Source organism: Oncorhynchus kisutch, linkage group LG13 (assembly GCF_002021735.2).
Source record: "Oncorhynchus kisutch isolate 150728-3 linkage group LG13, Okis_V2, whole genome shotgun sequence".
Lineage (NCBI taxonomy): Eukaryota > Metazoa > Chordata > Actinopteri > Salmoniformes > Salmonidae > Oncorhynchus > Oncorhynchus kisutch.
In genome coordinates this window covers 33375107-33396709 of record NC_034186.2, presented here as the reverse complement: position 1 = coordinate 33396709, position 21603 = coordinate 33375107, and the positions used below count along the sequence as shown (strand labels likewise).

Below are 21603 nucleotides of genomic sequence, written 5' to 3'. Positions count from 1 at the left end.
AGTCAGGAACTCTGGCCTCTTTCTAGAGCTACGGACTAAAGATCACTGACAATCAACATCATGATTTGACCTTGTTCTTTTCCGAGTTCCCAGTTGTCTTGAAAGCACTAGAAATCCAGAGAATGCCTAACTTTGATGACAAAATTTGCCCACGAAGGACTGCCGCACCACCTTCCTGTTCTAGTGAGCACAGCACAACAAGGTGAGTCCAAAAATGTATTGTATGCTGCTGCATAAATTATGTAATATGTATATGTATACTAATATAAACATAGATATGTATACTGTAGCAAAGAAAGTAATACTAAGTGTATGTAGTGTAGTAAGCTGTTAGTAGCCCATGTCCCTCACCCTAAGAATTTGGTCTATTTTCCCCTCTTAATTTCGCCTACTGTTCTGACTTAGTGATGCACATGTAGCCTATAACCTGTTTTAGAGAAATGTAATCATTGAATATTGTAAGAGCTTTCATTGTTTGCTTATATGCCCCCTTTATTTATCCTACGGTTCTGATTTGGTGTACAGGGAGAACACTGTAAGAACGGCCCATGTTCTGAATTCTGTCGCTGTCTATGTCAGTGCGGAACAAATAGTTATATTGACTAAGTCCGTCTTAGCCCGCACATTAATGTCTTAATCGAAATTATGGATTGCCACTTATCCGCTTGTCGTCCCTTTATACCATAGTTTGTACATCTCAGTTGTCAGTAGAAACCACATTTGTTTAAGCAAGTCAGCCATATCAGCTATGTTTTTTTTAAAGGCAGTAAATGAGTCTGAATTAACTGTTTCACTGCCAGACAAGGCTCCGCTGATAGCCAGGCGTAGCAGTGGTAAGGTGTTGAAACTGCTGTTGGGACTCTGCTGTTGGGACAGGTTTATGTAGGCCTTAACAGTTTGTGTGCACCGTTTGTCACCGTTATAGTGCAATTAATGTATTGTTTAGTGTTGTGTAGTGGCTTTGCTGGCATGCATCCCAAATGTTTGTTTTTTGTTTACCTCAGCAAGATTTACATGCTAAAATTGCCACTGGACGAAGGGTCCTATACTACTAATATTTTACTGTCCTCCTCTATTCTCCATCAATGTATAGCCCTGTATATGACATGTATGTTGCACTAAACTAGTGTGTGTGTGTGTGTGCATTCACATGAACTGAGTATACCAAACATTAGGAATACCTTCCTAATACTGAGTTGCACCCCCCTTCTTGATACACACGAGAAACTGTGAGGGTGAAAAACCAGCGCTGTTTCAGTTCTTGACACAAACCGGTGCGCCTGGCACCTACTACCACACCCCGCTCAAAGGCACATAAATATTTTGTCTTGCCCATTCAACACATACACAATCCATGTCTCAATTGTCTCAAGGCTTAAAATTCCATCTTTAAACTGTCTCCTCCCCTTCATCTGCACTGATTGAAGTATATTTAACAAGTGACATCAAAAACAGATCGCCATTTTCACCTGGATTCACCTGGTCAGTCTATGTCGTGATTCCCTATTGCAATTTGTCATCGCCAGCCTGCCTAAGTAACAAGGATTAGTGAAATGCATAGGCTATTATCCGTAGAAGTCCAGTCAATGTAAGAAGAACTTTGTTACACTCGGTAAAAACACAGAAACATAATTCCCTGAGTAGGATAGCTGTCTGGCTGCAACTTTTTATTCAGAATCAATTTGAAAAATACTTAGCCTTATGCTATTGCTGAAATGCGTCTCTCGCCATGTCTGACAGAACACGATAGGCCTACACCTGAATAAACATGATCATTGTTTGTGCCCTAAACACACACTAGTCTACATCCTCTTCATTCCAGCATGCCTCTTCACTTGAACTCAGGGAGTACAAAGCAATCCACTGTCACCCAGTTCCATTTCTGTCCCCTCTCCTAAAACCTAGCACACTGAAAATGCTTTATAGAAGAAAACAACATGGCAGAATCTCCACAATGTGGTGAAAGGCTGTGTCTGCTTACACACCTACATAATAATTGAGAAGGCGTTAGGAAAGATGCTATTGGCTGAAATAGAAACAGAAATATGTTTTATTTAACTATGGAAATCTATAGGACTCTCAATAACTGCCTGGATTCGAACCAGGGACTGTCGTTACGCGTTTTGCACTGAGATGCAGTGCTTTAGACCGCTGCGCCAGTCAACGAGAACACACGTAATTCCTCATCCCAGCCCATGTGATGAACCAACCGTCTGTTGTTGTGTTTTGGGTGCGAGTAGCCGAAGGGGCTGGATGAACCGAGAAGTGGGCGGAAACAGTCGTGAGATTAAAAAGCCTTGTCGGGATGCACGTCGTTCCATCTTCCACACACTCACGATCTGGCTTCCCCTCGACCATCTCTGCAGCTTTGATGAAAGCAGTGGGTCAAATAACGGCTTTAACACTGGAGCTGTGAAAAGCGAAAACGGGGTAAATTAAAAGTAGTTTGTCGATAGTTAATTTGGCTTGACGTCCTTTCTACTCGGAGTTTATCGAAAGTAATGCTTTGTCGATGGTTGACAGCGCGTCAGCATAAGTAACTAACAGTTAACTAGCTTTCTGGCTGGCCAAATCGATTCATTGATTTAACATTTTATTTACATATTTCTTCACGCTTAGCTTGTTTAGTCGGTTGACTCCGTTGGTAATTCATTTCAGGATATTGATGCGATTAACTAACTAGCTAGCTAGTTGATTAGTTAGCTGCAAATGCATGTTGCTGTGCAGTGTCCTCACGGACAGTATTTGCTTCTACTAGCGCAGTGTGTGTTCAGTAAACGTGTTTTGACAACAGACAACGGGTCTAGCTGCGTTATGTAAATTGGATGAACTATTTTTAAATGTAATAGTACAGCTAGCTACTCGTTAAAGTAACGAAATATGTTTCCAATGTTTAACCCCGTGTCTAGCATGATAGGCCTAATTAGGTTGTTGTTGTCAAATATTCCCGATTTTGTAATGTTTATACTATGTATATATATATATATATTTTTTTTTTACCACAGTGCTCCCGTCTGGTTGAAAGCGCATCATCTTGACCAGACAGCACAGCGATAATTTGCTGCATTCTCTCTAAAAGAAACGTTTTGTTTTGGGAGAGTGTAATTTGATACCACAAAAACGCTGCAGTCGCCATCAATCCTCCATAATCAAAGCAAAATGGTGCAAAATATGATCAGCGAAGTCACTGGATTCCATAGCTCTTTCAAGGTGAATAAGTGTTTCTATTAGATTGAATTGGTTACAAGATGGGGGGGGGGGGGGGGGGGTGTGTGAGACCAGACCAGACTCCATCTTGCTATATTTAACTACATCTGTCTTTACACAGATATGGATAATGACTAATTGAGTTAGAGGGAGACTGTTAAGCTGGCCTACTTGGACAATGTTTTTAAATGGCACAACAGCACAGATTGGTTCAGATGTTATTGTATATATATGAAGCCTGGGTACAAGTGGGCAGTGCACAGAATTGTACACTGGATACAGTATCAGCTGTGAAATTCTTGGAGCTTGATTCAATGTTGTGATGGATGAGACCATGGCCACTGTAGCAAACATGTTGCTAATTTTACCATAAATTGTGGGTCATTTTGAACAAGGCCTAACTTTTAGTTTAAATTCACCGGTTTGTTCTGCTCATCTAGGGCCAAAATCCCTTTGAGACTGATGAATTCACAGAAAATGGATCCCTCCTTGATTCCGACTTCAATTTTGAGTCGTCGAATAGACATGGTAAGTGCATTCCTTTGTTGTACTGAACCCATAACTCTGAAGTTCTCATCTTACTCCAATAGGTCAATAATGGCATCCTGGGACACAAACTCTGTAGTACCATTTCCTATGTTAAGTAGCATGCTGTAATTCTATATTATTCTTACAAATGTTTGTGATTTGTGTAGATATTCCCTCCAGCCAACCTATTGACATCCCTGATGCCAAGAAGAGAAATAAGAAGAAAAAGCGTTGCAGGGCAACTGACAGCTTCTCTGGCCGATTTGAGGGTGAGTCATTTTCTTATCTCATGTAAAGGGCAGATTCTGTAGTTTATAGTACAAAATAACGCCATTTTTTTTTACAGTTCTAATTTTTTGTGAATGTGTCCTACTAGATGTCTACAGGCTGCAGGCAGAGGTTCTTGGAGAGGGGGCATATGCAAGAGTGCAGACCTGCATCAACCTCATCACCAATAAAGAATATGCTGTGAAGGTAAGATGTTTCTCATGTTGCACAGTTTATTTGAAAATAAACCCCAATATCATTGAGTGCCTAACTGTTATTGTAATAAGTGGTTTGTATAGAATTTGGGAACGTGCCCATTTTTATAGGAAAGGTAATTGAAGGCTTTCCCAGGATATTGCCAACTTCAGAGGGTAGTGTCTGACGTGTGCGTCACTCCTGACATGGGCCTGTGACTGCTATCGTCACACTACTTTGCTGTTTGGGCCTTGGCTTGCGCTCAAAATAGGAATGTTACATTGATCATTAGCCACAAGCTGTGAATTGTGCACATGAAGGTATTGCTCAGGAAATATAGCCCCATCATTTAATGTTTTTTTATTTAACTAGGCAAGTGAGTGAATAACAGATTCTTATTTACAATGACGACCCACTGTTCCTAGGCTAACTGCCTTATTCAGGGGCAGAACGACAGCTTTTTATCTTGTCAGCTTGGGGATTTGATCTAGCAACCTTTCACTTACTGGCCCAACACTCCAACTACTAGGTTCCCTGCTGTCCCTCTTTGACCCAGTCTTCTCTTGCATCTCAATGTTTGTGGGCTGTACTCTTGTAACCTTGTTTGGGACATTTCAAGACAGACTTTATCACTTTTGTTCTGTTTAACAGATGTATGAGGCTCTGTCAGTGTTTTGAGGCTGCTGTAGTTTAATGGGCACTGGGTACCTAGCTACTGCTATCACAGAAACTCCCCCTTACTGTGTTTTTCTGGCTCTGCTATCCAATAAGAGCCAACCAAAGGCTACTTCCACCCCCTCTCTTTGCTCTCATTTGTCAGCCAGGCTCTTAGTGGCGGGAGGTGTGTGTGCTGGCAGCAGTGCCAAAACATAAAATCACATTTTATTGGTCACATACATGTGTTTAGCAGATGTTATTGCGGGTGTAGCAAAATGCTTGTAGGACTAGAAGCGAGGCAGTCCTCTCTGTCTTTGCCAAACCCGGTAAGGGTTATGACCTGGCGCGGTCACTTCATTTTTTTTGTTCCTCTAGCAGCACTGTCCCCCCCCCCCCCTACAAAATGGGGTGTGGTTTGAAAAACTGTTGTTGGATTCCTGTGACTCATTCTCCCTCCTTTTGCCTTGAGGTAAATGTTGTGAAATTCCATTTGATATGTTTTCCATTTTTGCAGAAGTGTTGTAAGATTTAGTTTGTTCCACATTTTGTATGGATTCTTTGGATGCTGTAAGAGAAACATTACTTTTGCATCCAGTACATTTAATGATCTTTGTTCCCCTCAAATCTTTCTAGTAATAGTTGTTCACTTAAGAGGGGTTCTATGGGGTAGAGTGTGGGAGAACCCATGTCTGAAGGTCAGTTGGGGCTTGGCGGGGTCTCAGACTGCCCACACCAGATGTCCTCGTCAACTACCCCTCCCCCTCCCGACGTCTGGGCGGGGGGGCGGGGACTCTAGTGTTGCAACACTAGAACAAAAGCCAGAGCTACAGAAGACCGGCCCCTTCAGTTTGTTTTCCTATCTGCGTGCTTTCTTTCCTGCCTGGCTAGCTTCATCCTTGGACTCAGCATACTGAGTGCTCCTGGGCTGCCTGGCTCTTCACATGCCTGGGTTTATTTACAGACCTGCAGTATGACTCAATGAGGCCATCCTGCAGGGATGTATAGCCCCTGCTGGGTGACTGTCTGACAGTTAAAAACCCCACAACCCTCCATAGAGATAAGAGGCTCACCCTCATGCATTGGCTATTCATTTAGCCATCTATCAATTCTCCCACTATCAATTAATACTAGTGTCTGCTACTTGGCGCCTACTCTTTGGAAGTTGTGTTCAGGAGAAAGCTTTGGGTCAATACAGGCCTCTAATCCTAGAAACATTGTGCTCTGGCCCGGTGGGTTTCAATGGCAGCTCTAATCCAGCTAACAGGAAGAGTCACGTACACCCTCAGACAATGAGAAGAGGGGGCAGCTGGAACATTTAGGCATTTGCTTTTAGTGTCAGCAGTCTCTTTTGGCTTTGCAACAAGCTGGACTGCCAGGCAGCAGCCCACAACAGTACTGCAGCTAAATTTAGTCTCTACTCTGTTGATGCAACTGGGAACTGGTTGCCTGTGATGGCTGGGATGAACCCTTTGCCCCTTTTTGCAATATAGGTTACACACTTATACTATATTTAGAGGTGTGGTGCTGTGATTCTTAACCTATTGGCTGTCTGGGTGGGTAGGCACTAGGCAACCTTGGAATTAGGTTAACCCTTCATCCAAGCTGTGCCTGAAGTGGTGCTAAGGGCACAGTATGATACATACATGGTGGTTGGAAGCCTAACCCAGACTCCTCCACTCCAGATCATTGAGAAGAGACCAGGTCACAGCCGCAGTCGCGTCTTCAGGGAGGTGGAGATGCTGTACCAGTGCCAGGGTCACAGGTAAGATTACTGCCTATATGCCAAACACATGGCTGACTTCTGACACTTTTTTTTGTTGTTGTAGAAAGCAGTGTACCTTACTTCAACAGATGCTCTTGGCACTAAATGAGTAATGCTCTGAGACAAGTTTTTCCAGTTATTCAATATAAATATTTCCAGACTGATATATTTTTTTAGTAATTGTTATAATCGCTTGACTACATAATGACCGTGTCCTGTTTCCTTCACTGCAGAAACATCCTGGAGCTGGTGGAGTTCTTCGAGGAGGAAGACAAGTTTTACTTGGTGTTTGAAATGCTAAGAGGAGGTGAGTGCTTCCAACCAGGCTTAAATGCTCTGAACCCTCACCACCAGTCTCAGGGGCTAATGTAATGCTTTAGTAAAATACACCATTTCCTCTTGCATGCGTCTCATTGAATTGGTCGGTGTAGCTTAATACAGACACTTTTTAAACCAGACCATGTAATGGAGCAGAGTAATAAGTCTTACTGACCCGCAGGTTCGGTCCTGGCTCACATCCACAGGAGACAACACTTTAGCGAGCAGGAAGCCTGCGTTGTGGTGCAGGACATCGCCAGCGCTCTGGATTTCCTGCATAACAAAGGTAAGCGTCCTCCAGCAGGGTCGAGCCACAGCCCAGGGCTTGCCTGCCAGGCCACGGGGAGGTTTGAGTTTCACATTGGTACTGGGAAGGACCTGGAGATGGGCTGGCGTGTCTCACGAGGGCTTTGCACTGCAACTATCTGATCTGGTTTCAGCAGATGGTTGGAAGGCTCGGCCCACTGTACTCCTGGGTATAATAAATGGTCTTAAGGTCTCGCGTGTCGCTTCCACACCTGGGCTGTTGGGTGAAAGGTCAGCCATAGGCCCCCTGTGATCCCTAGCAGTGGCCCATACTGGTCATTTGACACATGCCAACGTACAACCCACCTGTTCTGTTTAATTCACCATACCTTAGAATTACCTTTTTTTTATTTTCTTTTTAAAGGAATGGCACATAGAGATCTGAAGCCGGAAAACATCTTGTGTGAGCATGTGGACAAGGTACGTTTCCATTGCTGGGTGTCTGATATCTTTAGTCACTGGCACAAGGGCACGCTAATCGGAAGTTAAGTATGATTGCCAGTAAGTCGCCTTCCTAAAGTGCTATCATACCCAATGAAAGGCATAAACAACAACCAACACCCTGAACTTTGGTCACTAATCTCTTGAGCGGCATCAGAAGAAAGGATGATTTTGTAACATCTAAAACGTGTCTTTCTCCCTTCCTCTGTAGATCTCTCCTGTGAAGATCTGTGACTTTGACCTGGGCAGTGGGATCAAGCTGAACAGCGACAGCTCACCCATCTCCACCCCAGAGCTCCTTACTCCGGTCAGTCTACTACACTGTTGTACCAGTCCAGTTCACCTTGATTCATTTTGACTGCATGTGTAAATAGTCTTGAAATGGTATGGGAGGGAAACAGACATTTTATGGGAGGCAGTAGGGATCTGCATCGTTCCCTTTCAAGACGATTCGATACGTATCTAAATACAAGGGCTCCAAAGCGGTACATTTTAGTTTGAAACGATTCGGTGCATTTTGGTTTGACTAGAGAACGATTGGATGCGATTTACTGACATTTGTTGCATAAACGTATTCATTTTCTGTGCTAAATTCTGCTGTTGATGGAGCTCATGAGCTGGATCTGTTTGTGCTGACTTGTGTGGGTGTAAATTATGTATATCTATGGTGTATATGCTGAAGGCATCTGAGCCATAAGGGAGACTAGGCATCTACCACCACACTATCACTATCAATTTTTTTTTTGGGGGGGGGGGGGGGTTGCCGCAATGTAGCCTATGCTTTTGTCCCCCTCACCTTGGTTCTGAAATTATAATCACTAACTTGTCGTGTTTGCGCTAGTAATGTATTGATATTTAGCTATGACATAGCCAATGAATATACACTACCGTTCAAAAGTTTTTTTGTAGTTTGAAACGGCAGATGTATTTTTTTATTTTAAATGTACGCCTATGTGTGTATATATATATATATATATAGGAGGCCCATTATCAGCAACCGTCACGCCTGTGTTCCAATGGCACGTTGTTAGCTAATCAGAGTTTATCGTTTTTTAAAGGCTAATTGATCATTAGAATTATGTTTGCACAGCTGAAAACTGTCCTGTTTTAAAGAAATAAAACTGTCATGCTTTAGACTAGTTGAGTATCTGGAGAATCAGCATTTGTGGGTTTGAGTACAGGCTCAAAATGGCCAGAAACAAAGACCTTTCTTCTGAAACTCAATAGTCTCTTGTTCTGAGAAATGAAGACTATTCCATGTCAGAAATTGCCAAGAAACTGAAGATCTAGTACAACGCTGTGCACTACTCCCTTCACAGAACAGCGCAAACTGGCTCTAACCAGAATAGAAAGAAGAGTGGAAGGCCCGGTGCACAACTGAGCAAGAGGGCAAGTACATTAGTGTCTAGTTTGAGAAACAGACACCTTACAAGTCCTCAACTGGCAGCTTCATTAAATAGTACCTGCAAAACACCTCAACGTCAACAGTGAAGAGGTGATTTTGGGATGCTGGCCTTCTAGGCATAGTTGCAAAGGGGAAAAAAGCCATATCTCACTGGCCAATAAAAAGAAAAGATTGATGGGCAAAAGAACACACTGGACAAAGAAAGATTGAAATAAGTGTTATGGACAGACAAATGTAAGTTTGAGGTGTTCAGATCATAAAGAGGAACATTTGTGAGATGCAGAAAAGATGCTGGAGGAGTGCTTGACACCACATGTCAAGCATGGTGGAGGCAATGTAATGGTCTGGGGGTGCTTTGGTGGTAAAGTGGGAGATTTGTACAGTGTAAAAGGGATCTTGAAGGAAGTATCACTCCATTTTGCAACGCCATGCCGTACCCTGTGGACGGCACTTAATTGGAGCCAATTTCTTCCTACAACAGGACAATGACCCAAAGCATAGCTCCAAACTATGCAATAACTATTTAGGGAAGAAGCAGTCAGCTGGTGTTCTGTCTATAATGAAGTGGCCAGCACAGTCACCGGGTCTCAACCCTATTGAGCTGTTGTGGGAGCAGCTTGACGGTAAGGTACATAAGTAGTGCCAATCCAACTTGTGGGAGGTGTTTCAGGAAGCATGGGGTGAAATCTCTTCAGATTAGCTCAACAAATTGACAACTAGAATGCCAAAGGGCTGCAATTGCTGCAAATGGACGAATTTTTCTTATTTTTTTGTTGACAGAAACAAAGTTTGAAGGACAATTATTTAAATTAAATTATTTAGAACCCAATCTTGACTGTTTTCTATTCATTTCACAACTAATTTCATGTGTGTTTTCATGGAAAACAAGGACATTTCTAAGTGATCCCAAACTTTTGAATGGTGTGTAGCTCATCTTTGAATTTCACCCCATCTCAAAATGGAATGGTTTTGATTGGTTCAAAGTTTGCCGCTCTTCCTTTCTCCACCAGCGTTGGCCATGCAGTGCACCTCGCAAAAGTGGTTCCTTGTTATACAATGAGAATTTGATCATTTCATATCTACAAATTACCATATACACTCATTGCTTAAAGCAAAACTATTGCTGATGGTGGAACCTGAACAATCTATAGTAAGCCCCCTTCAGCAGGTATAGCCAGATGAGGGGTATCTGGCAGTTGTTTCCGGCGGTTAACTCCCAGTGGTCAGCGTGCAAAGCTGGGCACTGTGACTAGACTATTGATATTCCCGAGGGTTGTTCGGCATGAAAAGTGACTTGTAGCTCATCGCAGTTACATGCTTAGTTCAACACTGAAGGAGAGGACATGTCAGTTGTCACTAAATATTAGGTATTTTCGGAATGTAGAAAAAAGGTAATTAAAAAGCAATTTGTAGTGTTTGTTTTTTTGTTGGACTGGTGCATGTTACATTTGGGGTTCGGACCGATGCAGTCATATCTTACACATTTGGATCGGGGACCAGTGCGCGTCCCTAGAAGGCAGATGTGATTTATAGGACGTAGCACAAATCCCCAGTGAGGTTAATCGGTCACATGCCCTGCCGCTGGCTGTTTCCCTGAGGCAGGTAGATAATATCCAGGGTGTTTTTACGGTGCCGCTCCCCAGTGGTGTCACCTGGGGATTGACTCTCAGGTGCCCCCCCCCGAGTGCGCTCTCCTATCTGGCAGCTCCTAGGCTTAGATATCTGGATTGGATATCTGGATTGCTCCATTCGAATTCCCAAAAGTCTAATGTCCACATCCTTCTACTTATCAGTGGAAATGGTGAGGCACATGGGGTTATGATGGTTTAACCCCACGTTTTGTCAAATAACTATTTTTGAACCCGGAATGGCAGCTTTTGGAATGATTCAAATGTAAAGGGAACCGATCTCATTATTTGCCCCTCCCATAGCTGTCAGAGGAAGGGAGATGGGTGTTAGCAGGTGAAGCTGATAGCCCGTCCAGGCTAGCAAGAGGGGGAATGTGGAGAAATGTAGGGGTGGTGGATTTTTCATTGGAACCTGACCTAGCTTTAGCTGGTGGGCCAACTCTGCCCTGGCCTCTTGGTAGAATAGTTGTGGGGCCAGGGGTCTCACGGGTTTAGTCTGTGGTGGGGTGTGTCACACTCGCACATTTGGCCCACGTTGGAGACTGAATAGGTGGTGTGAGTGCTGAGTGGTCTCCCCCTCTATGATGTTGGCTCTCTGCTCTCTCCCTCACCTTGCCTGCATCCCCCTCTGGTTTCAACAAGAGCCTGGTCTTTATCTAAGCGATTTCCCTGGGTCAGGTCAGACTTTTTTTGAATTAAGATATTTTGTCATTCCTGTGGAAAGAACTAGATGTAATATCCTTGTAGGATTAAGGCTACAGGGAACAGATTGCACATTTGCACAGACAGCGAGGCTAAACTATGGTATGTGGAAGTGGCTGAATGAACCTTATTTTCCTTGGAACGGTAATTGGAACAAAATAATGTCTCCCTTCACTGAGCCTCTGCTGCATTTCTCTGGTATTGAGCTGTAACATGCAGAAACAGAAATAACATCGCCACCCACCCTCTGGTTTCTTCTCACTGTAGTTGCCACCCACTTTCTCTCACCACATTTGTGCAAGCCTGCATTTCTCTTTGTATTCATGAAACAAAAGCCCCATGTCTGAAGCTTGTTCTATAGAAATTGAGTCTTGCCCTTGTACCTAGCAACTGTGCTTTGATTGGCTGAGCCAGGGGGAGTGTGGGGGGGGGGGGTGCCCAGAGCTGCTCATACGCTTGCCCTTGTTTTTCTTTTGCCTCATCACCGGGGCAATCTTATCTAATTTTCATTTCTCTTCCTCCACCCTCACCCCCCCCCCCCCCCCCCCCCCTCCTTACCTGCATGTCTGCACTTAGGCCATGTTATTTTCATATGTATGTGTTTCAGAAATCTGTAAATACTTTCATGTGCCTGAGTACATTTGAATTTGATAAAAGGCACACTAAGACAATTTGTTTACTGTATTTGTAGAGGTTGAAAGTCTTCAGGTTTGCTACCTGAAGACTTTCGGGGGTGAATTTTAGGGTATAGCTGGTCTCTTTTCTGAGAATCATGTTTGTGGTTTCCTGAGAACTTAGTGGTGAAAACAGATCGGCATGGGGCTGTGTAGCCGTATGAACACACAGGCCTGTGCTGCACCTTAAGGGGAATTCACAGAAGTTGTCAGAGGTTTGTCAGGCACTCTGGTGCAGCTGATGAAAGACCAACTCCTCTTTCTGTAAGCTGTCCTCAAACAGCTGTGTTGTCACATGACCATGGGCTGACTGGTCACATGGTTAGGAAAGCCCCAGGTTGAGTTCACCAACAAATCTACAGACGTCCGGCTGATTAACCACTATCTGTGTCACAGCAGGATGGTTTGAGACTGATGCAAGTCTTCAGCAGTATTGACTGATGCAAGTCTTCAGCAGTATTGCACCAGCGTGGTTATGTTTAGCTACTCTAGAAATTCAAATCTGCTGTTGTACAGGTATCAGTTGAGCTGAGCTCTCATTTTTACCCCCTTCAGCTGCCCCCACACCCTTATCAGTGCCTTGAGCAGTCATAGTCTAGCCATCCTATCTCTGGCTGCTGGGCTTAGCCATGTTTTTGAAGGGAGCTCTGAAACATGAGTACTCTTTGATCATAATCCCATTACTCCTCTAAAGCACCTTGGTGGACAGAAATGTATCTTTTCCATGATGCTGTTGTGTTTCAGCTGGCAGTGTGGCAGTTTCTCCTGGTTTTTCCATGAGGGTTGGATTTGACCTGAATCTGGTAGTGTTGTTAAGGAAGGCAACCAGCTGTGCAGGGGTTGGGGCTCGCTGGCCAACAGACTACTCCAGCCTCTCCTCGGATAGAAAAATGCTATTTTTGAGTAAATGTACACCCCAGGGTCAGCTTTAAACCCCCCCCCCCAAACGGAAACAGCTGTTCAGAGCCATTGTGTTGCAGCAGGCTCACATTGTTAGGGTTTTATGAATGTTTGGTTTACCAGAGGTTCTTGGTATCTCCTTCAACCAGAGCACCATTCATGATAAAGCTAGCTAGCCAATCAGGAGTGTTGAAAGGGTGTCCTTGATACCTCTCCTGACCTGAGCTCTGGGTTTAGTTTATGGTCTGGTCAGGTCAATCTAACCCCACAGATTGAGGAATCATCATGTATGTTGATTATTATCTTTACCGCATTTTTGTGATCTCCAATTGTCTCATCGCTTCAACAGCCTCTGGAGAGGGGAAGGTCGAGACATGCATCCTCCGAAACATGACCCGCCAAGCCGCACTGCTTCTTAACACACTGCTCGCTTCACATGGAAGTCGGATGTATTATTTGCCACGAGGTTGTTTTAGTTTCTCTGAAAGTAAACAGAAGAGAAGCTCATTAAATCTGAGCAGGGCACTGAGGGCAGCCAACTCCTAAGGAGTGGCTTTGTTCTCCTGTCCTGCTGAACTAGCGACCCACGCATTCCTTCATCCCTGCTCAAAGTATTAAAACACCATTGGGTGTTTGTTTGATGGAGTTATGCAACTGTGCTAGGGTTTCTTAGACTGACCCACCGACAATCCTCTTTTCCTAGCTCAGTGTTTGGCCTAGTTTCACATCCCACAGTCACTCTGAGCCTGTAGCCTGACCAGTCGGTCCACCGTGGGCTTTGAGCCGAGTGCTAAGATCAGGCCCCACTCATCCCTGCCCTCACCTCCCAGCCCACTGCACATAATGTTCTTCATGCCTCGTTACATTTTCTGTAGAGATGTTTTGGCGCAGGGGGACTTAAAGAAATCCATCAGTGTGGATAATCCTCCCCCACCCCCATGAGCCCATCTGTACTGCTTTAGTTTAGCCCAGAGCTGCTGTCTACTATGTGACTCTCATACAGGCTTATTCTTCTGTGCAGAGGCACATGAGGCAGAGCAGGCAGAAATGTTTTGTTCGCGGACATTGGACAGCATAGACTTGATTTTAATTTTCACTGTTGTACTCACATATTACATTCAGCTGTTTTTATATAGCTGCAGCAGTAGCCTCAGGTGGGAGTTGTTGACTGTTCCCAGCCCAGTGCTAACTAACCCTGCAATCTGTCTGTTTCCTGCAGTGTGGCTCAGCAGAGTACATGGCCCCTGAGGTGGTGGAGGCCTTCAGTGAGGAGGCCACCAACTATGACAAGCGCTGTGACCTGTGGAGCCTGGGGGTCATCCTTTACATCCTGCTGAGCGGCTACCCGCCCTTTGTGGGCCGCTGCGGCAGTGACTGTGGCTGGGATATGGGAGAACCGTGCCACACATGCCAGGTAAGGAAGGAAAGACTACTTCCGGCTGCATCAGATTCTCGCTCTAGCTTTCTCTCCCTTTATCATGTGTACTCCTGAAACTGTATTCTGTTTGTTTAGTAGGACGTATAGTAGTCCTAGATGCATGTGTACATCTTGTGAAATTCAAGCTGTACGTTCCTTACTATGTGATGGTCAAGAAAGTTCTTATTTCTTCTCCAGAACACGTTGTTCGAGAGTATCCAGGAAGGGAAGTATGAGTTTCCTGAGAAAGACTGGGCTCACATCTCCTCAAGTGCCAAAGACCTGATCTCCAAACTGCTTGTTCGGGACGCCAAGAACCGCCTGAGTGCCGGCCAGGTCCTGCAGCACCCATGGGTGCAGGGGGTAAGTCTCGAGCGCTCTCCCTCCCACTCCTTGACACACATTTCAGTGGGTAGAATGGGTGGGCGTTGTTTTTGTCTAAAATGGGTCCCTCTGCTTTATTTTTTATTTTTAGGGCTTCTCTGACACTCTGCCAACATCTATCCTACATCAAAGGTGAGTTCATATTTTCAGAGTTCCTGAGGGATAGGGGGTATGTGTAGTGTATCCTGATCAACTCATTATAGGAAAGTACAACTATTGAAAATGCAGTGTCACCTTCTGCATTGTTATTGTATATTTGATGTCATCCTATCAGAAACAGTGCCAAGGACCTGACGTTCTTTGCTGGCAAGGCGGTGGCCATGAACCGGCAATTGGCTGAGCAGGCTGTGATGGAGGAGCAGCAGCAGCTTGATGAGGCTCCCATGGTCATCACAGCCAGCTCCGCCTCCATGCGCCTCTCCCCTCCATCCAACTCAAAGCTGGCCAAGCGCAGGCAGAGGGGCAGCCTCTTGAAGACTGGGCCCGTCTCTGCCTCTGAGCTCAGTCAGCTCCTCACCCCCCTCGTCATCACGTCATCATGTGCCTAAACAACCACCTTTGCCCACCCCCAACTCAGATCTCTAGACGACTGCTCAGCCTGGCCTCTACCTGACCGCAGCTCTTCAGCCACACTGACTGCAGGCATGTCCCCATCTTTAACAGGAGACCGCTACCATGCCTGCTCTCTGTTTCCTAACTGCCTTCTGCCCCACAGCAGCACTTATAAAGCACATCAGCCAGGGCATGCATACGCATGCACATCCAGCCTACTGGGAGGTGGATGGGAGGGCTCTTCAAACTCTGTTTTTATTTCGTTAAGTCTAAGGCAGAACGTTTGAACCAAGCTCAGACACCAAAGGACTACCTGTTGTGCTGCTTTCACGTTATAACTAGATCAACTGTGACTTAAGTTTACCTGGAATGTTCTCTTTGCCTGTATGTGTATGCATGAATGCCCCATCAGCAGATGCATACATGCTTATGCAATAGCCAAGATGATGTGGAGGGATTCAGTGTAGAGTTCAGAATGCTGGAAGCGGATGCTGTTAGGTCCTGGTGTAGTCCATTGTTTGGCTGGGACTTTCAAAGCTTTCAGATTATTTTACTTTATCTTAATGGATAAATTCCTCTTCAACTGAGCCTCTCTAGAAGGTTTTAAGCCCACAGTACAAAACATTGTGGCTGTGCACTTGAGCCTCTAGTACCAGAGAATGTGTATCTATAACCAGCCCTTATTACGCTGCAATGTCTACCAATTCAGTTTCATAGATGAAATGAACTATGCCAAACTAGCACTGGCCATGCATCATTCAACATTCATTCCTCCTGAATTTCTACAATGCAATATGGGTTGAATTCCATTTGTTTCGCCTGCCTCTGCAAGAGACTTTATGCACCAACCCAAAGTTGTTGGTGCATGTAACTAATTTGATACCAGACAGGTATATTACAAGGCAGGACAAATAAATTAGCCAGCTAACTTTGATTAAAAATCAGAACTTGATTTCTTGTTCATTTAAGAAAGCTAAACGTAATGTTTTTGGGGGTTTAGTCACTAACCATGTTTCCATCCTAACTTTATATGCATTTAAAAAAAAAATGTAATGGCTTGTCTGTCACAGCAGGCCTGATGGAAACGGTGAACAACAAATGCTTAAACAAAATATGATAGACAAGGTGAGATTTGTCAGTACAATTTATGTGAGGAGATGGCGACGCAAATATTGATATATTGTAGTAAACTTGGAGTCATGCGATATGTTGTGGTCGGCCCACTACGACTCATCACAGAATGCAGTTTATTAGGCTACAGATGACAAGTTATGATTAACTTCACAAGGTGGAGAAAGATCATGCAGTGATTTGATTGCTCCTTTCCAATAATATTGAGGGTCTTATTCTGGAAACATGATGATGGTGCTTGGCTGCTTTTTGACACATCTTGCTATTTCGTCCATAATCTTATGTAGGCTATCCTACCAGCACTCTATATGCAAGCTGTTGACTAGAGCACATGTATCAAGACCAGTGGGCATATTTGCAATAACACCATTTTTATTTTGACAAAACCATCAGTTGCAAATGCGATGGAAACTTGAATTTGGTACATGGGAATTTAACCGCAAACGTTATTTTTATGTGCACTACGTCATCACGTACAGCATTTTTATCCTCAACAGGTCAACTTGATGGAAACCCATCTCTGGGGAAAATGCGTGTATTTGTTTTTATGCAAAGTTTCAGAATATTTATATAACTCTGTTGCCAGTTGGATGGAAACCTAGCTAATGAGACTTCCCATTTCAAGCTTCTCTTTCAAAAAGAAAAGTAATTTTTGAACATTTAGGCACGTTAGCTGGCTAACTCCTTGATCCAGCTTAGTTGTATACCCCGCTGACATTTCAACGGGGTTTGCCTGACGCTACCCTCGCTTAAAAATGGCAAATTTGGTTCCCCATACTAAGTTGTGAACATCTAAATGGTCTGATGACATCTAATACATCTTCAGTAATTTGACTGCTGGTTAGTGTGAAGTAATTTTATGCCATGGCTGTCATAACCTGTCAAGCATAGCAGGGGTAGAAAAGCACATTTTGGCTGCTGTGACTTAGCTATTGTATTTGGATTTGAAACCTGAGCTCAGAACAATCAGGCTTTTCCGTTAAGAGGGTAACCTGATACTGTCCTTTTATAATGTGACACACCCTCTCAGAATGATTCTAAACTGCATCATAACTTTGCATAAAACATGGTGAAGGAGACTATTGGGGGGGGGGGGGGGGGATTATACAAAATGGAAAAGCATTCCGAAGAAAATAACTATTCTGAGGCCATGTAGCTGTAATTAATCAGTTCTTTTCAAAAAGTTTACTTTGTTTAACTCTATGTCAATGTTTAAATGTGCCACTGATATTTTAGTTTTTTTTTTATGTCAACCTGCATGTGGTGTTCAGGTGGAATACTGGATTTATTAAGTGTTGATGGGGGATTTTTATTTTTTTATTAAACATTTATTTGTATCTGGAGCAAAATAATGAAGGCTTATACTGTTTTGTATGTGAAAAGTGTTGGTAACTATCTGTTTGGAAACAAGTTAGGCTCTTTCTGAAATTTGAACAATTATTTTATGGTGATGGTCTCAAGACACTGTAGCCATTTGCCAAAGAGGGTAAAAGTCATGAAAACAAGTGTTTTGTTTTTTTACCTGAGGTTTCTCACAGGTTTATGACACGAGCATGCATTCTCAAGGAGTAAAACTACTAAACTTATGAATGTCCATGTGGTGTTGCCAGCACCGCAGTGTGGTACTCTTGGGGGGGGGGGGGGGGGATAATGACGTCATATGGCCCACTATGCTGATAATAGGACACTGATTGTAATCTTTTAAAGAAACCTTCTACCAATGCATCTTTGTGGGGTTTTATGTCTTATAGTAAGACTTACTTGAATTTGTAATATGCAGCTGTTTTCTTTGTTTGTGAAACTACCATGCTATCAAGAATATGAACAAAAGCATTAAGCTAAGTAAGGGGGTCTTTAGGGTTTTGAAAATACATATTCAAATCAGTTTCTACTTTAAAACAATATCAAATATGTTTCTCTACGTTTTGTTAGGGTTGGGATTCTCAGAAATGCAGAAAGACTTTGGTAGTACTCTTAATTCTATCTAAGGTATGAGTTACCTTCGTCATAATCATTTCTACTTTTACCCAATGCAGTAGTTTAGGACTGCCTTTTTATTTGGAGAGAATGAATACAAGCTATCCCTAGCGTCTTCTTTTTAGCTTTTTGTAATACCTTTTTATAAAGTCATCTGGACAGTCATAATCCACTTCCCCACAATTTGAATGTAGCCCACCGGCAATGCATTTTAACGTTGAAATTAAATAAACATTTTTATAAATAGTTGAGTTTGAGGGAGGTAACATGTAGATTTGCTTTTCTACCATGTGGTTATGATATCCTCAAGCCTTGAGGCTTCTCTTGAGTGTTGTTGATACTTGTTTTTAACCTCTCCCAGCCCAAAAATATGGATGGAAAAATGTTTGAAAGTACATATTACATCAGACAAACATTGATTTTTAAATAAGCACTTTACTGTACCATGTGACTGATTTTGCAGTTCACGTAAAGCAACATTTGACTGGAGAATTTTGTGTTTTTCTAAAGATACAATAAAAATGCTTTGAACCACTTATTTTGCTTTTATTTATTCTGTTGAATACTTTAATGCCTTCAGAAAATGCACACCCCTTGAGTTTTTCAAAATGTTTACTTCCTGAATTTTAAAATGTATTAAATAGGAGAGTGAATTCACTGGCCTAAACACAATATCCCATAATGTCCAAGTGGAATTATGATTTTAATTTAAAATGAAAAGTTAGTCTTGAGTCAAGTGTTCAACTCCTTTGTTATGGCAAGCTTAAATAAGTTCAAGAGTGTGCAATAATAGTGTTTAACATGATTTTTCAATAACTACCTTGTCTCTGTACCCCACACATTAGTTTGGTTGTGTATGTGGACACCTCGTCGAACATCTCATTCTGAAATTATGGGCATTAATAAGGAGTCGGTCCCGCCCCTTTGCTATAATGGCCTCTAGTCTTCTTTGAAGGTTTTCCACTAGATGCGGGGACTTAATTCCATTCAGCCATAAGAGCATTACTGAGGTCGAGCAGTCCGCGTTTAAATTCATCCCAAAGGTGTTAGATGGGATTGAAATCGTCTCTATGCAGGCCAGTCAAGTTCTTCCACATCGATCTTGACGAACCATATCTGTATGGACCTCGCTTTCTGCACGGGGGCATTGTCATGCTGAAACAGGAAAGGGCCTTCATCAAACTGTTGCCACAATGTTGGAAGCACAGAATTGTCTAGAATGTCATTGTATGCTGTGGAGTTAAGATTTCCCTTAACTGGAACTAAGGGGCCTATCCCGACCCATGAAAACCAGCCCCAGACCATTATTCATCCTCCACCAAACTTTAGTTGCCACTATTCATTCTGGCAAGGAGCGTTCTGCTGGCATCCGCCAAACCCAGATTTGTCCGTCGGACTGCCAGATGGTGAAACGTGAGTCATCACTCCAGAGTCCAATGGCGGCAAGCTTTACGCCACTCCTGCCGATGCTTGGCATTGCGCATGGTGATCTTCGGCTTGTGTGCGGCTGCTCAGCTATGGAAACCCATTTCGTGAAGCTCCCGACGAACTCTTAGCTCTTTAGTAAGGCCATTCTACTGCCAATGTTTGTCTATGGAGATTGCATGGCAGTGTGCTCGATTTTATACCCCTGTCAGCAACGTGTCTGAAATAGCCAAATCCACTAATTTCAAGGGCTATCCACATACCTTCATATACAGTTGAAGTCGGAGGTTTACACACTTAGGTTGGAGTCATTAAAACTTGTCTTTCAACCAATCCACAAATTTCTTGTTAACCAACTATAGTTTTCGCAAGTCGGTTAGGACATCTACTTTGTGCAAGACACAAGTACTTTTTCCAACAATTGTTTACAGACAGATTATTTCACTTATAACTAACTGTTTCACAATTCCAGTGGGTCAGAAGTTTACATACACTAAGTTGACTGTGCCTTTAGGTGCAATCTTACTGGCAGCAATATCCTTGCCTGTGAAGCCCTTTTTGTGCAAAGCAATGATGACGGCACGTGTTTCCTTGCAAGAAACCATGGTTGACAGAGGAAGAACAATGATTCCATGCACCACCCTCCTTTTGAAGCTTCCAGTCTGTTATTCGAACTCAATCAGCATGACAGAGTGATCTCCAGCCTTGTCCTCTTCAACACTCACACCTGTGTTAACGAGAGAATCACTGACATGATGTCAGCTGGTCCTGGATTCAGTCTGAATCTGGTTCTGGATTCAGTCCATTTACATGGCAAAGAGGGACTTTGCAATTCATCTGATCACTCTTCATAACATTCTGGAGTATATGCAAATTGCCACAAAGACCAGGGAGGTATTCCAATGCCTCGCAACAAAGGGCACCTATGGCTGCGCCCTTGAATTTATTTAAATTGACTGATTTCTTCATACGAACTGTAACTCAGTAAAATCTTTGAAATTGTTGCATGTTGCGTTTATATTTTTATTCCGTGTATTTACACTTTGGATGGTGTGTCAATACACCCAGTCACTACAAAGATAAAAGCAACCTTCCTAACTCAGTTGCTGAAGAGGAAGGAAACCGCTCAGGGATATCACCATGAGGCAAATGGGTCAACAACATTGTAGTTACTCTACAGAATATTTTTTTACAAAACATGCATCCTGTTTGCAACAAGGCACTAAAGTAATACTGCAAAAAATGAAATGGAGCTAAGTACAGGCAAAATCCTAGAGGAAAACCTTGTTCAGTCTCCTTTCCAACAGACACTGGGAGTTGGATTCACCTTTCAGCAGGACAGTAACCTAAAACACAAGGCCAAATTTGCTTACTAAGATGACAGTGAATGTTCCTGACTGGCCAAGTTACAGTTTTGACTTAAATCTACTTGAAAATCTATGGCAAGAGCTGAAAATGGTTGTCTAGCAATGATCAACAACCAATTTTACAGAGCTTGACATTTTTTTAAAATCATTTTAAAAATCCAGATGTAGAAAGCTCTTAGAGATTTACCCAGAAAGACTCACAGCTGTAATTGCACAGCTGTAGGTGCATCTACAAAATATTGACTCAGGGGGTTGAATACTGAATACTTATGTAAATGAGACATTTCTGTATTTCCTTTTCAAAAGATTTGCAAACATTTCTAAAAACATGTTTTCACGTTGTCATTATGGAGTATTGTG

The 21603-nt window shown here is 43.1% G+C and overlaps 1 protein-coding gene across 1 annotated transcript; it reads left to right on the top strand.

Annotated features, from left to right (window-relative positions):
• The first annotated feature begins 2294 nt into the window (after positions 1 to 2294).
• On the top strand, positions 2295 to 18989 carry mknk2b (MAPK interacting serine/threonine kinase 2b). The gene is made up of 14 exons (XM_020499034.2): positions 2295 to 2430; positions 3006 to 3210; positions 3648 to 3735; positions 3903 to 4004; positions 4112 to 4209; positions 6537 to 6616; positions 6850 to 6923; positions 7116 to 7220; positions 7605 to 7660; positions 7893 to 7988; positions 14210 to 14404; positions 14606 to 14770; positions 14883 to 14923; positions 15066 to 18989. Exons 2-14 carry the CDS (start codon positions 3160 to 3162, stop codon positions 15337 to 15339), a joined length of 1425 nt encoding a protein of 474 aa, XP_020354623.1. The 5' UTR covers positions 2295 to 2430; positions 3006 to 3159; the 3' UTR covers positions 15340 to 18989.
• The last annotated feature ends 2614 nt before the right edge of the window (positions 18990 to 21603 follow it).